This window comes from Lepisosteus platostomus, chromosome 2, assembly GCF_059453375.1.
Source record: "Lepisosteus platostomus isolate fLepPlt1 chromosome 2, fLepPlt1.hap1, whole genome shotgun sequence".
NCBI classification, from domain to species: domain Eukaryota; kingdom Metazoa; phylum Chordata; class Actinopteri; order Semionotiformes; family Lepisosteidae; genus Lepisosteus; species Lepisosteus platostomus.
In genome coordinates, this window is record NC_142612.1 from 32,564,404 (window position 1) to 32,580,848 (window position 16,445).

At 44.1% G+C, this 16,445-nt stretch overlaps 1 protein-coding gene across 1 annotated transcript in view; it reads right to left on the reverse strand.

The window, feature by feature from the left end:
* Positions 1 to 16,445, reverse strand: part of mgat4a (alpha-1,3-mannosyl-glycoprotein 4-beta-N-acetylglucosaminyltransferase A) — a 69,681-nt gene that overhangs the window by 38,598 nt on the left and 14,638 nt on the right. Inside the window, exons 3-4 of the mRNA XM_088605717.1 lie at positions 5,997 to 6,164; positions 4,778 to 4,918 (exon numbers count right to left, since the gene is read on the reverse strand). Coding sequence (XP_088461843.1) covers positions 4,778 to 4,918; positions 5,997 to 6,164 — 309 coding nt within the window. The remainder of the gene's footprint in view (positions 1 to 4,777; positions 4,919 to 5,996; positions 6,165 to 16,445) is intronic.

Here is a 16,445-nt window from a genome sequence, read left to right on the forward strand (position 1 = left end):
AAAATGGTCTCATCACATGTGTAACCTTCCTTGTACAGTGCCCTCCAAGAGCTGGAATAACAAAGTTAAAAATCTATTTTAGCTTTAAAAAAATTACAAAATAGGCTTTATTTTTGGGCAACTGCATGCAAACATTTAATCGTATTAGAACAAAAATACACTTTGTGTTCCACCCAGTCATTTTAATTGACCATAAACATCAGAACACATTAGTTTTAAGCAAATCTTAGATTATAAAGAATATCCCTTTGAAACAATAACTGCATGAAGTCGGAGATATGCTCACCCATTGCATTTGTGTTATTCTTGTGCTATTGTGCTATTCTTCAGGTGTTTCTGACTCCAATTGCAAGAGCTTAAAGCAAAAATAAGTTTTGCAATTGCTGCCTCAAGACTTTTGGAGGACACTGTATAACGAAGCCAAAGGAGTCCTGCATACATGGAAATGAACCTCATTACCTGCCAAGGATTTTCAATGTAACTTACTGTAACTGAAACTGGCATGTTGGCTAGTACCGTCCTGAGAAAGACGTATTTTGGGAGTCTGAAATAAACTATCCAGCTAGCTTATTCAAGCTCACATCCTGCGTGGATGAGATACACAGATCAATGAGCTAAAGCACTAACCACCAACATCCTGCTGACAGGCTAGATGGGCTGCATGGCTTCCTCTTATCTGCAGCTGCACTCATGTTCTTGTATTTTTCACCTCCAGCTATTACAAGTAGAAGACTGAAAAGAAATACACTTCTCCAAAAACGACCATCAGAAAACCACACACCAAGGCAAATGGACTGTTTCAACAGGGAGAATAAGCTGCTGTTCATTTCCTTACAGTGACTCCCCAAATAACACCTCGTTTCCCAAAGGACTGCTGTGACATTAGCTGACCCATTTACAGATAAAAATAAAATAGGTGAGAAAAGAGGTCTAGCTGTGTCGCCATCCCCCATCCAGACTACAAAAATAATGTTTCATAGTCAATCACTTTTATACCAAATGCTTCTGAACCCTAGCACTAAATCAGCAATTTAGGCAAAATTATAAGATTGGTCTTTGTAGTCTTTGACACAATATGAGAAAAACAGAGCTACACTAGAAGGACATTTATAGAACACAGCGATGGCACTATAAGAATGTGGATTAAGAAAAGGTAGTGTCTAACTTGTGTTCTACAATTCTTTGAACTTTTGAAATGAGATCGTACCAGTGAACCAGTTTTGCCAGAGGTGTTTCTTAGGGGTGAATTCTTTCATTATGGAGTAGGAGGTGTGCACATTTGGCAGCAGTCTCTGCAGTTTTACAGTTTAACCTGAGAAGGCAGGCTGGACAGTAGCATATTGTCCGCTCTCTGCTGGAAAGCTCAGGGCAGCCCAGAGGATATTCCGTGGGTGTTGTCCCGTCACCGTATTTTCAGCTGTGGCACAGATCTCAAAATATCTGGATTCCGGCAGAAGTGCAGACTGCAGAAACTGAACATTTTTTGTGTGCTTGTTCTCATGTTTGTTTATGTTCAAATGCCCTCCCCCCATTTCCTTCAACCCTACTGCCTTATTCAAATACCACCTCTAAAGCCAAGGACTAGCCAAAAGCCTCCAATGCTTTCGGGAACATTTCCTCACTTCAGTTAAAACCCAGATCAACAGCGAAAACTCAGACAGTGAAAGGGCTCTACAGGGGACTGCAGGAGAACCCATTCAAGTTCATTTTCCCAATTCATACCTAGTGCAATCTCCCGAAATCCCTCAAAATACAGGGCACTCCAATAGCTTGGAGATGTTCAGAAATATTCCGAGATGTTCCCAAAAGCAGCATGAGCTCTGGGTTTTTAAAGTAATCTGCATCAGGCATGGACTTCCTTGGTAGAGTGTACTGTACCCTGAAACCAAGACCATAACCTTTCTGAGTCACAACCAAGCTCCAGGACTTCCATTAAACTACCGGTCTGGGTCCAGAATTATGATTTCTGGACTCCAATGCTCCAAAGTAATTTCCTACTTGTAAGTCATCTTGAAAGCAGTTATCAACAAACATAATAAACTAATGCATAAATTACTATTACAAAAACGTTTCTGGCTAAAAAGGTCACTGTGATATCAACAAACGCAAGCTCAAGAACTGACAGTGATTTGTATCGCCCAGGGGGAGGTCTATTTTAATTTCTCCTTAAGTGTCCTAAAGCTTCAGCACTCCTTTCAAATTACAACAAAGAAGTTCCCTTTTCGTCAAACACCTGAGAACAACTCAGAGGAAAGTAAACTGACAGAAAAACAAGCAAGGAGACTAAAGAAAATGATACCCATTTCTTTCTCCCCCTGAAATTTATCAGCCCAGAGCACTGTAAAGGCCGTGCTGCATGATAACTGTTAAACAAACTGCCGAAGGTGGCACAGAGCCTTCACTCCTTGCCTAAGGAGTAGAGAAAAGTTCTGCATTGAAATATGACACAGGAAGCCCTGGGGTCTCGATAAGCACTCTTTCTGCTGAGTGAAGATATCAATGCCGGGCATGTGGGAGGGGTGTGTTTACAGTCTAAAGGCCTTTGAAATACACAAGGCTGATGTCATACAGGCACACACTCAAACACTCATTAACTCAGCTAATTGTCATCCTGTACGAATATCTGCCTGAATACAAAAACAAACAAAGGCATAATTATCATGGTCAAACCAACTACCTGACAGGACTCACTATTTCTGGGCCATCTTTGAGCTCCACACAGCTTGGCTTCGTATCTCTGCGCTGTTGATGTTATAGGAGACAGATGTTACAAATGCTTTTTTTTTGGCGCATCTCTATTTTTGTTTCATCACACTGATGCAAAGTTCCTCTCCTTTATGGTTATGCAAACGGCTGCATAGAAGACTTCACCACTGGAGTGCTCTGAGCAAATCTGTTTGGTTCAAGGTTAAAGAGGAACAAGCGACACCCCACCGCCCCCTCCTCCTGGGAGCTGATGTTCAGCTGAAGAGCTCAGTGACAGATCCCGGCTCGGCCTTCACACAATCTCAAGCTCCCTGCCGCCGAAGAAGCACCCGCGGAAAGAGGCGGGCTGGTTTCAGCAGGCAATGTGCTCTGTAGGGACAAGACGTCCCATTTTGGACTTCTAATAATATCCACCTCATATCAGAAGCACACGTTTCATACAAACACAGGGTCTTAGATTAAAAGGGCACAGGAAACGGCTGGCTCTTAGCCCTTGCCCTTCTACAAGCTAAAACACAAAGTTATGCTTACTGAATCCGCCAAGGAAATTAAACTTCCTTATTTTATTTTCCTCACTTGGCTTATGAATGAATCAGCTTGTCTTTGGACCTGGAAAGTGAAAAAAGCAATTTGAAGTTTTTTTTTGTTTTAGATAACACTTCCTCTGGAATGTGAGAGACTTATATCAACACAAGAAGTGACTCACCATATAACATTGTTTGGTTTTTTTTCCACGACTCAGTTTTGGAAATTGCCAAGTTCTTATAGATGAAAAATGGCGGCCGGGGGCTTTATACCCAGAAAAGAGCCCCTTGTCCTGGCAGCTCACGCCTGCAGCAGCAGGAATGAAAGGGCAATGTGTGGCTTACTGTTTCCCTGCCGTCACCTCATGCCCGTTGGCTCCAACCAGGAAAGGCAGTTAAACCCAAGTGACCTCAGTTTGCCAAATCTGGGTCTCGCAGTGAAGTTATATTTTCTCGCCCGCCTTTCAGTCTGATTGAATTTTAGAACACATCTCCAATCCAAAGAAAAGATCAATAGCTGCCCTCCTGGATTCTCCTTTCATCCTCCTGCTAAGCCTGCTGGGAGTAGGGGCGCGCTGTGCTCAGCCTGTCGATAGGCCCCCAGCAATACTCCCACCCTGGGCACTTCCTCACCCCTATAGGTTACCCTTCCTGCCGCTCCTCAGGCACTGTCTGCATCACCGGATGATCCAGCAGCGCGAACCTCCCACGCCTCGAACATAAAAAGCTTTTCCACAGCAAAACAGCGGAAGAAAAGGCCGTTGGGATGGATTTTTCCAGAAAGCGCTGTTACCAAGTCATGGCAAAGTTACACTAACTTTCAATTATCTTTCAGCTCTAACTCACACCTTTCACTACTCAATGAGTTTATTTGAAGACTGCTTCTAAAATGTTTGGGGAATTGGCTGGTTAATGTAGGCGGGCAGTTAAGCAACTGATCAACCCTACCCAAGAGCATGAAGGAGACCTTGTTTTATTAAAACTGTCCGTTTCCACCTTAATGAGTCAATCAACATTTTCAGTGATAAAGAGAACACAAACTAGGAGACCTTGTTTTATTAAAACTGTCCGTTTCCACCTTAATGAGTCAATCAGCATTTTCAGAGATAAAGAGAACACAAAATGGAGTCTAAATTAATAGCTGGGGATGAGGTCAAACCCTAATCTCAGCATTAGAGCCCTTCTTGCTAACTAGCTTGAACATTTTGTTTTTGCACCCCTGCCTCCCCATCTTCACACTCGCAGCAGCGCCCTGGCTCACCCTGGCTTCCTTAAAGAGGAGAGGGTCTGACAGCCCCTCCCTTACAGACTGGTTGTCATTCTTCTCAGCTGGAAGAGTACAGGTGTAAAACACGTGTTAAGTATGCCAAACCTCTTTTCACTATATGGCAGACAGAATCTCCAAGACGTTACATCTCAGACCGGTCTCTAAACGTGGCTCGACGGCTGTCCAGTCTGAGCTGCAATCCCCCATGTCTGTAGCAGGGCGCTGAGAAAGACGGGCTGCGGTCGAGGAGCTCCAGGGCGCTCCCAGCATGGATGCTCACCTCCTGTCCTTCCGAGGCCCACCTGGACCGCCGGGTGAAGACTCTCCTCATTGTTGAGGAGGTGAGGCAGGTGGTAGTAGATATTTGGCACTTGAAGCGGTTTTCTGTGAGCCAGCTCCTTCAGCAGCTTCTGTGTCTCATCTGTTAACAAGAGCACAGCAGAAACTCATGGTACCAATGGATCGAAGTCAACAGAATCATCGAGGGAGAAGCAGGGGAATTTGTGTGGTTAATTCAAAACCCTGTGCTCATACTCTCAGGAACTCATCACACACCCCATCTAAAACCTGGATATTCATTATCAGTGAGTCATTCTTTCTGGTGCCCCTGATGAGGGTCACTCAACTCTATCCTATCCTGGAAGCAAGAGATGGCAGACCATCATAGACAGAGAAATGGGACAATTTAGAAAACATCAATGGATCAAATCCTACGTTTTTAAAACGCATGCATGCCATCTAGAGGGTGCAAAGAGTTTTTCATATTTGTATTAATTCCTCATTGTTACAGCATACATGCATGTCAAAAATGCATGTTAAAAAAAGACTAATCTTTCAGTGGTTTAACTGGTGAGATATGCTCAGCACACACACAATAAGCTAGTGGACGTTGAAATGTTTGCCTGTCCTTGATTAAGTACAGTTCCCAAGGGTAGTAACATCCTTCTTAAAAAACGGTTTGACTCTTCAGTGGCTATAAGATGATTCACGGCTGTTTTGGTTGTTCACATCAACGACCAGTATGTTACTTTTGCATGTTAACATCTTGCGATTGACAATGGACACTATCCAGTTTTTCATGTAGGCAAAAATCACGAGGAACAAAACTCCACACGCTACTGCTCAAAGCATTTGGAAAAAAGTCTAACATCTAGTGTTGGGATCTAGATCAACCTCTTCATTTGTAAAGTAAGTAATGATTAAATTGCCAATTTCAAAAGATATGGATCAATCCTGCAGGTTCTATAGTTCATCTTATTGAGCACATCATTCATTTAATCAGTCAAAAACGCATGAATCAAACAGAAACAGGGTTTAATTCAATCCCAAAAGTTAAAGGAATTGAGATTCACAACAAAGCAGAGGCAGAAATGATTCTTGATGATGTGAGTGCTTGACGCTGCCCCCTATATACTGGCATTACAGCAGACATGAGCACCTCTGTGAATATTCATGCAGAGCTGTTGCCTGCAGGAGACAGTCAGAGAGCCGACCCTTACCTGAGAAGTTGGTGAGTGCATCTTTGCTGCCATTGGTTTCTGCAATGGCCTTCCTGAACTGCTCGAGGATGGCGTTGAGCTCAGAGGAGCGCTGCAGGGTGCGGTGCTCGGCCACTCGGAGGCGCTCTTTTAAGGCGTGGAACTCGCGCTGGTAGGCAACCAGCTTCTCTGCAACACGGAGAGAAGCGCATTTACACCCTGTTCTGACAGAATCATATCAGCAGCTCTAGGAACAGAAACGCAACAAAATGACAGGACATATTCTGCGTCGTCAGTACGACAGATCCACAATGGCGAATTAACACAACAGTGCCCCCAGAGGCTCTTCTGTCATAACGTTTCACATACTGGACAATCCCAGTCTGATCCACTATCCAGGCAGTTGTGCACATTTTACTGTGTGGCATTTTCTGCTTTCTAAAAACCATTGCTCAGAACTGTAGAGTATCTTGCTGTAAGTAAAAAGACCATGGATTAATGATTCTGATGCTGGATTTCAGAGAAGTGTGGTGTTCTCCAACACTCCTCGTGCCTGCAGCTCAGAGCAAAACATCTCTATCGTAATCGTGTGGCATCGATTTTTCCATGTCTAGAGAACAGCTGCTTGAAGACAAAGAATTCTTGCAGCATCTGTAGTTGCAACATGCTACTGTGGGGTTACTATTGTACATAAAGTATCATTCTCTACACCACGAAGCCTGCGGCCATGAGGATTCTGCAAGAGCTCTGCGGAAGACGTCCGATACTATTCAGGACTGTTCATGAGAGACGGTAGAGAACAGTGCGGAAGCCTTCAAAACTACTTGCTGCCTTCACGTCACGATTCTCAAGTTCCCACTTTCCTGAGTGGAGATCCGACAGACGTGGGAAAGCTTTTCATCACGAGATGCCGCAAGGCAGGAGATGAAAGGAAAGAAGCAGCCTGAGAAGGCTTGAGCTTCTTGGTGAGCGCTTGGTAAAGTACAGAGAAGTATAAGGATAAGCTGGAAGCTGAAGGCTTTCGGAAGAGTCTGAAATTGAGCACATTTACTGTGGTGTGAGCACAACACCTGCACAGAAAAACATATCACACAAGTGTGAGAATCTGGCAATCCAAGAACAAAGATAACACAAACACAGGTGTTTGCTAGAACAACGCAGAAGAAATCCACAAAAATGCCATCTAAGTTTAGGTTATGCTCTTTTTCTCTTCATTACTGTAATATAAGAACTGGTAGAATACGGGATTCAGGACTTTGTTCTTGCTGTTGCTGAAACGTTTCCATGAAATTAGATGAAAAGAGATGCAAGATCGTGAATTAACAGCTGTAATATCCGTAAGTAACTGGCCTTTATTTTGGAACCCTAGTCCCCCAGAGCTCCCTCAAGCCTTAATCTGAATGGTTTCTTCCTCTCACAGACCTGCCCCCTTTCCCCCCCACTGTGTCCCTGAACTTGAGTAGATGCTAACAGTTTTAACAAACCTTTCATCCTTCCAGACATCCTCAGCTGGATGTTCCCTACCAGTCCCTATAAAGACTGGTTTATCAATACAGAACCAGAACCACAGTAACTCGATGTATATGTACGTCCAGTGTAGAGCAGTGCTCCTGACTCTCTAGAGCCTAGAATTAGACCAGTCTGATGGGTTTCATGTCACAGAAGACTCCAAGAAGACTTAAGAGACCTCTTGAAGGCCTCTACTGTGAAAACACTGTAATACTGTGTGCACAGTAAGACAATGTAAAACCATGGTTGTACTCAGTTGTTGTGCAATATGAACAAAGTCATTAATAATGGCAGCAAATTAATTTGGCTGATTTTAGATGAAATCATGCTTTACAGGATACAGCAGAGCGAGCTCGCAGGCTGGCCGCGGGGAGCGAAAGAGACGGGCTCTGAAAGAGGGCGGCGGGCACAGTGCCAGCCCTGGCGCCCCACGGACCGCTGCACGGTTTTGACTCATTTACATCGTCAGTTAATTTGCCCAAATACAAAATCAAACCAGCATAGGAAGGACTGAACCTCAGGTAATGAGTATTAATATTTAGCACGTTCAGCATGTGTAAAGCTATCTGTTCCTTCCCTTTTGTCAGACCTCCACACTGAATTCATGGCCTTGATATAAAACAGCACTGGGAGGACAAAGCATGTCGTCTGCCTCTGTACCTGGAATCTGTCTCCAGAGAGACCACCAAGCTCAATTTCGCCCTCCTCGTTTTCCCGCACAGAGAAGAATGGCTTTAGGAACTGAATGTGACAACAGGACAATACCTTTCTTTTTTCTTTAAGACAGATCGATTCTAAGGCAGCCCAAACTGAAAACTATACTCTTCTGTATTATTACTGAACAAGCTGCACGAGCGGAACTGGTAATTGAAGTTGTACATGCCGATACGTTCTGGCAGTTTCACCAGATAGATTTCCAACACGGAAGCGGAGCATTAACCTTTTCTTCCTGGAGCACAGCCGAGCGACCTTTTCTTAAAATCCTTAGACTTAAAGGAATGGGGAGTGTTTCTGGTCCGAGTTCCCTTCCACACCAGCCAGTGAGTCACTGTAAACTCCAGAGGGGTTAAGGGTGTTTCGTTTCACTATTTCCAAAGCAGAACTCACAATTTTCAGGTGGAAAGCAATAAGGCATTTAATGATTCAATTACTTTTTCTAAATTTAGCTTAAGGCACATCTTAGATGAGTGGCTGTTTGTAGTTTAATGGGCGGACATCTTACTAAACTGCATTTGGCTTAAAAAGCATTGAGTGAGAATAGGGGTTGGGGAAGACAGATATTTGTCCTCATCCCCGGGTTCAATAAAACTATAGGAGTGCGATACAAGAGATCCTTTTAGCTTTCATTCACCATCAATTTCATTTCCTCTTCTGCATTCACTTTTGACAGCAGTGTACCCCACACACACCCCATCTGCAAATTCCCACTCACCCAAAACCTCTTCTCCTCTTAGGAGGGATATCTTATCTCCACTAATCTCTAGCCACTAATCCACATAAAGCAGAGAGCACACACACGTACACACATGGATAATAGACGGCTTGGAGACTATGACAGCTAGCTGAATAATAATTAGGGCCTCAGAGACCATAAAGCCAAAGGCAGGCAGATCACAGCCTGCAAGCTAACTAAAGAACCAAATATGTCAGGTTTTCTTTTTTGCTCTTCTGCATCTCCCCATTCTGGAGATTTTTGTGACAGGCTGTCACGTTCCTGAATGCCCGCTTTACTAAACAGTGTAAGGAAGATGAACAGAGCCCGATGCGAGTCACGACAGGCAGATCAAGCCATTCACAACTTTAAGAACAAAGATCACAAAACCAGAGAAGGCCATTCCAGCCCACAAGATAGATAGTAGCCAACTGACTTAAGGATCTTATCCAGTTGTTTCATGGAGGAAGCCGAGGAAATGGGCTCCAACAACATGACTGTCCCATACTCCTACAACCCTTTGTGTAAAGGGAGATTCCCCAGATGGGGGTAGCGTCCTTATCGTAAAGAGCTACCAGGATCGAGTGGATCAAAATCAGACACGAGGATCCTACAATCCCGCTCTTAGTTCGCACATGTTATCAGCAACTACAGTAATCCCGCGTGCAATATGGGAGACCCGCTGTTTGACCCCTGGAGGTATGATTGGATTTGATCACTCCTGCGCAGCTGGCCCGAAGGCTGGGACTCAAGAATGGCATTCAGCAGGAAATGGCTAGAAGGGATGGCGAGCAGGAGGCCAAATGGAGAAAATACTTCTACTTCAGAATAAGAGATGCGTTCCTTCCACTCATTACTCTGCATCCAGGAATCTGAATTAGAGAGGCTGGTTTCAAGTTCGAAGTCCAGAAGATTTCACACTGTTAAGAAAAAGGGAGTCGCGTAATTACAGGATGAGGTTTTCTGTTTTTTCTATGGGTTGGGCAAAAGCATACTCTTTCCATAACAGTACCTTGAATATCCATGTTCAGTAGTGCAAAGCTGTAATTTATATACAGACTGCTGAGTGCGTTTCAGGTCCTTTTAAACACCACCTGCTGGGAGTTAAGAGGATCCTGCTGTTCAGGTATACATGTAAATAAAGAGTAGGAGGGAGTGTAACAGACAGGCTATAGGATTAAAGAAAGAAAAAAAGTCTGCGTTCACACTATTAAGTCAATGAGTGCATTCCTCTCAAGAGAGTATTGCTGTCCAGAACCTGTCATTCATAAGCCGTTTAAGAAACAACAAATGTGGCTTTGCAGCAAAATATTTATAAGTTGGTGTCATAGAATGCTGTTCTTTTTGAGAGGCATACAATGTGTGTAACCTTGTTAAAAAGTTTTCAGTTTGGTCTCTACTGTTCCCAACCAGCAAACAGAACCCATTATCTACAGCCTCAGGACTGCGGAAGTGGGATTATCTCTCGGCTGACATTACGGCACACTTCAAACAAGCTCTGGTCTGTGGATATCCTGACCTAGTCCCCATTTACTGCTGTGCAAGACAGTGTATATTATCCCAAAGATGTTCCGGGAACAGTACAGTCTTCAGACGTATTTAAATCCTTGGACTAAGCAGCACCTCTCTCCTCACATTTTCTGCTCCATAGGTACACTGGTTTTGTGTGTTTCTTTGCCTGCTGGCACCAGAACCCAGCCTTTAATACTCCCTGAACTTCAAGTTCACTACAATACAATAGGCTTACGCCTACAAACCATCCAGGACACTAGCTTTCACATTAGTCAGAACTGCCTCCAACGAACTATGGTGTAAAAAAAAAGCTCTTCTTCTCCTTCGGGTGAAATGTTAATTCTTAAGGCAAGGATATTCTGGAGAAAAAAAGACGTTCAGAAAGTCAAGGACAAAAGCTGACGCATCGCACATCCGACGCCTGAGGGAAATCTTTCTGACATTCCTCGTCATGAGGAAGCACAAATTTACCCTTCACTTGGGAAACAAGGACAGGGACCAGCCCAAGCAATCTCTGCGACTATACTAATAAAGCCATAACACTAAAGATGTCCAACCGATTGTTTTCAATACTACTCTACCCAAAGAGCCTCCTGTTAGCAGGGCTGCAGACCAACCACAGTCTCGAGGGGGAGCTGTAAAGCGGTTTGACACAGTAAATTAGGTTAATATTTTGTCACAGTGGTCAGATTTACAGAGCTGCAGGCCCATCCGTCGGCAGCAGAGCAACAACTGAGGGAACGGCAGTGACACACCACCGGCATATCTTCTCATGCGTCTGTCAGCTGCAATACAGAACAATCAATCACTCTGTCAACCACAATACACTTATGTGCACTGCTCACCTCCTGAGGACGCACCCTTTCATCAAGGATTCGCAATCTGACACTAAAAACTCACTTTTTTAGTGCGGGGGGATACCGACTCCTGGAAAGAAATTAATACACTCAAAAAATAAAAATGTTCATGTTTAATCCTGGTGTCACCGTAAACTAGCCTTTAAAACTATGCGCCTGGAAAAATAATCCAAAATCCACGAGTGAATTAAACTGCACCAATTCCTTGGGTTTCTTGGGATTTCAAAGTGTCATTATTTCCACCTGCAAGAGGGCTGTCAGATTTTATCTGAAGCAGCAGGCTCGCTACCTCTGTGGGGCTTGTGTCAGAGCAAAGAGCTGAGAAGCAGCAATAATTCGACACTAAAGATGGCACTTCAAAACAACGCCTTACCACTGATAATACCAGACTGCCAGATTTAGATCCCCAACACCCATGATCACTTCAGGCTGCCATTTAAAAATCTTGGAATGTAAATGAGCTTAAATGTCCCGTGAACGCACATCAATCCAGTAAAAGCAGAAAGGTAGAATAAAGTCAGCACCAACACCAATGAACCTGCAATCAGAAACACATTTTTGATTCCCTCTGCATCACTGTTGATATCCCTAATGCAATTCTAATGCCCCATTTCTCACCTTTAATTTAATAACTAAAGTCCAAAGTATCAAAAGTTTGCACTACATTTCTAGGTAAAGGTATCTATCACCTTGTAGCTTGATCTCATGAGATCTCAGAAGCAGAGCAAGGCTGGCCTGGGCAGTATTGGGAGAGGATATCTCTAAGGAAACCAGCTTGCTGCTGTAAGTGTATTGTTGGACCAGTAGGTGGTGCTCAGAGTTTCCAGACGAATGCCCCAGTATACTGCCAGTATACTCCAGGACAACTGGTATCACAGTGATGTGATACCAGCACGTGATGCCCTTTCTTACAAGATGGTAAACAGAGGAGTTGAACTTGGTGCTCAAAGATCCCGTGTCACTTTATAAATATGCATATGTAACTCTGTAAGAATATTTACGCATTTACACAAACAGGCCAATCCAGCCTGTTTGTCATTATTTGATTGATCCCAGAATTTCATCCAGCTGTTTCTTGAAAGAATCAAGTAATCAGCTTCAACAACATGGCTGGCTAGCTTGTTCCAGACTCCCACAATCCTTTGTTAAAGAAGTGCATTGTGATCACAGTTTCAAATGCACTTCCACATAGTTTCCACTTGTGCCCTGGTTTGTGTTTCTCTGGTCATTCTGAAAAATCTGCTTTGTTGATTTTGTCAATGTCTTTCGGGACTCTGAAATACTTGGATCAGGTGCCCTTGTAGTCTTCACTGTTCAAGACTAAAAAGATGGAGCTCCTCTAAAAAGAGGTGCCCTTGTAGTCTTCACTGTTCAAGACTAAAAAGATGGAGCTCCTTCAGTCAGTCACTGAAATGGATTAACTCCGATGCCCTAGCTAAATTCATCTTTCTGCTTGCACAATGGCCTCCACTGAAGTGCCCAGAAGTCAATAAGTTCTACTGTGTAGTGGAGCAATTGGCATAGAATGAGAAAAGAAAACTTACAAATGAAACTTCATTCCTCCTTTTTTTTTACGGAAAATGCATTTAATACCAACCACACAAACCATGTGCAACTAAAATGTGCCTTCATATTTAATAAGACGAACTGCAGCAAGCCGTCCCAGATTTTAAATGAGTTAACTCAATAAAAAAGGACAAAGCAATATAATTCCCAAGAACATACAGTACATACAATAAACAAGAGTCATGCATTTTTAATGGAGAACCTTCCTTATTAAATAGACACTGATGTTTCTGTTCAGTAAGTTAATTCAGGAAGCCATGGTGATTTGCTGCATAATGTCTCATTCAAAGCCAGAAACCGCGCCACGGCTGTACTGTGTGGCGGCAGTGTATGGCGCGATGGGCATTACGGGGCTTAACTAGGTTGGCACCGACCTCAGACATTTAATTCCAGGGCCAGGCTCTCTGAAAGTAATGGCCGCCACTCAGTGGGGGGGGCGGCAGCACTTGCTCGCTCACTTCATCACACGGCCCCTTGTTCACGCCGAGCTCTGCGAACGCACGCAGCCCCTTCCTCAAAGGGCCCTTTCAGGGAGGCGCAGACAGCTCTCCGGGCCCTGGCGCACGCTCACAAGGCCCCACGGGCCTGGGACAGACCTGCCCCGGCGGGGGAGCGGCTGGGGTTTGGCACGGCCCGAGCGAAAACGAAACAAGAACAACATTCCGCACAAGGAAGCCCCTTGTGTGCGCGCGGGTGTGATGAATTCCTGTCCTGTAGGAGCCGGGCGTGATGGAGAAGCAGATCTATCTCCAGGCCGCCCTCAAGAGGCAGGTCTTTCTCCTTCGAGTGGGCCTCTCGGTCTGAAGAGGCCTAACCCTTGCTTCAGCTCCCAGAAGGCCGACACTACGGACACGGAGGCACGTTTAATACTTCACACACGCACGAGGGTCTACCAGAACCAGAGCACAAGAGCAACTCCTATATTCACACGCTGACTGGCTTCTATTACAATCTTCACAAGGTTTAGGACCAGGTTCATCCTTGCTGCGCATTAATAACTCCCCCAAACGCCAAGAGTAACCCGTTTCCTTGTAAGAAAGAATTTCAGCACTGACCTACAGTATATAAGATCCTCTTTAAGAGCAGCGATCACAAAGCCTTTCCACACCATCACTGTGTCACACGTGTAAACTAGGCTCAATGCTCAGACACCCAGGAATGCTCTTCACACATCCACCCTTTGGTTTTCAGTGCTGTGGGATTCGTAGATGCCTTCTGCTCTTGGCAGGATCACAGCACCTATTGAGATCAGCATGCATGCGCCATCATTATCTCAGTTCAAGTAGGGAGCTGTGTCAGCATGCATAGGCTGCAAAGGAACAAGTAAAGGTTTATTCCATGCTGAAAAGAGAAGAAAAAAAAAACATTTCAGCTGTGGAGCCTTCTTCAGGTTTGTATGGAATGAACCTTTACCTTATCTCCCTACAATAAGGCTGGCCCCTCCTAAAGGATTGCAGTAAGAAGCAGGAAAGCAACGTCCTCATGGAGGCTCATTTAATGAAGGATGCATTTAAAGTATTTGGGATCTAAATACAATTGCTTGCCTGTGTTTGAAAACAAGGAGGTTTTCCATTTAAACCTGCTGCCTCACAGCTCCCAGGTGGAGATGGGGGTGTCTTCTGTGTGGAATTTGTATGTTTTCTTTAGAACATCAATGTGGCCACAAAGAGGCCCCAGTGTCCTACCAACATTCCAAAGAATCTTTTGGCCCTTCTCTTGTTAAGTGGTGGCAACTCGTGCCCCTGGGGTAACAGCGCATTCAAACTTTGTGTTCCTAGAGCGACGCTTAACCAGAACCACAGTGACAGAGCAGCACTTTCCACTGGGATTTTTCCAGCATAATCCCTGGAAACACAGACGCCAGTGTTTTACGTCAAGTTCCCTAAACCGGACTTCGGAGCATCTGACTGTGGGCATTAAACCACAAAGCGTGTGCCCAGGAAAGCCCAAGAAAAACCCAGTTTCCTCTTCCATGTTCGAAAGAACGTCACTGCAAAGCTCTTCCAGGCTGCACACACAGAGGTCTCCTAGGTTGATAAACCTCCCTATTCCTTCAGTACAACTTTATATTAATCTAATCTAGACAGGCCATACACCGGTTATTGACTGTTGCAGAAGAACTCCTGTGTCAGGACTCAAACCAGGAACTCCCTGCACAAAAGAGCATTACCTTAACAGCTGGAACACCTGTGCTGTGTGAGAAAAACCTGCCTGTAACAAGTGTAATGCCAGCATAAGAACAAACATAAAATGGCACTGAAGTCTTCACGAGTCCACAGAAATGTGGAGAGAAGGCTGTTTAGCTCCACAGCACTGAACAGCCAGGACTGACTCTCCAGAGATCGCACACTAATTGCGTCTCTTGTGATTCACTTGAGGCAAAACTACGATTGCAAATACATAATGTATTACTCTTTTAGTTTTAATGAATTGCTGTTTACACAACGGATGTGGCCATTAGAAATATCGGTTATAAAAAGGAAAGAGAATGTCATAAGGGTTTTTGCTGGAAAGTGTTCCTTTTTATTTAAAAGCCCGCAATCAATCTCTATTGTTTTCATTTTCTTCTGCTGCCATTAAAAAACACCAGCTGTGGCTGTTATCACCGACAAGCATTTTGCTAATTTTCAGAAAATAATTCCAATTTTTAAAAACAGTGGAGGTGGGGGTAATTATTCCCCTCCATCTGCAAATCTCAAGAGACAGGATTAATATCCTTGTGGTTCACTGAACTGCTGATCTGGGGATCCAACCCTAGATTGGAGGCTTATCGGTGGCACTGGCCACCTGTCTGGTTTTGCACACTGACAGAAAAAAAACGCAGATGGACTATGTTTCTGGCTAGAATGAGTGTCGTTATTTCATCATGTGCACAGTCTCTAACAAGCTGCCACTGGAAATTTACTTCTAAAAGCCTTTAAATTGTTTCATGAAGAGGCACTGGCTCATAGTGTGAACCCCTTGTTCCAGATAAGAACTAAAACCAATTTAATGAAGTCGAGTGTAAACCAGCCAAGGCTGGGCCACAGCTCCAGATTACTGTCTTGCTCCTTCCTGTGGGGGACCACGTGCCTCTGGGACTGGATGAGGTCAGCTGGAATTTCATCCGGACTTGAATGCTTTTCTCTGCTGTCAAAAGGCACTACCCAGACAGCGCGCATCTTGGACAAGATTTGTGAATCCCAGGATTAGACTGGGTGCCGCACTCTATGTCAGAGTGTTCTAACATCTGCCACTACAAAATTGATTATAAAAGCAGATAACCCTAAGGGACACGCAAACAAGCAACAAGTCAGTAAACTAGAAACAACAACATATTAACACCTTTCCTTTTATCACCGGAAGAGGCCAGTTTTCTATGTTCTCATGATTTGCTAGGCAGAAGACCTTACCAGAGAGACGTACAATATACAGTGTCTCGCGCAAATATTTACCCTCTTCAACAAAAGGGACCATGATCAGAATTTAAAAATGTTGTATAAATGGGCTCCTTTTGTTTGAAACTATTTTTTATGCAGTGATAAACTTTTGCTTCACACTTGTTCTATTTCTAACCTGGTAAGGCACGTGTGATAGCTAAGCACAAAGGGCAAC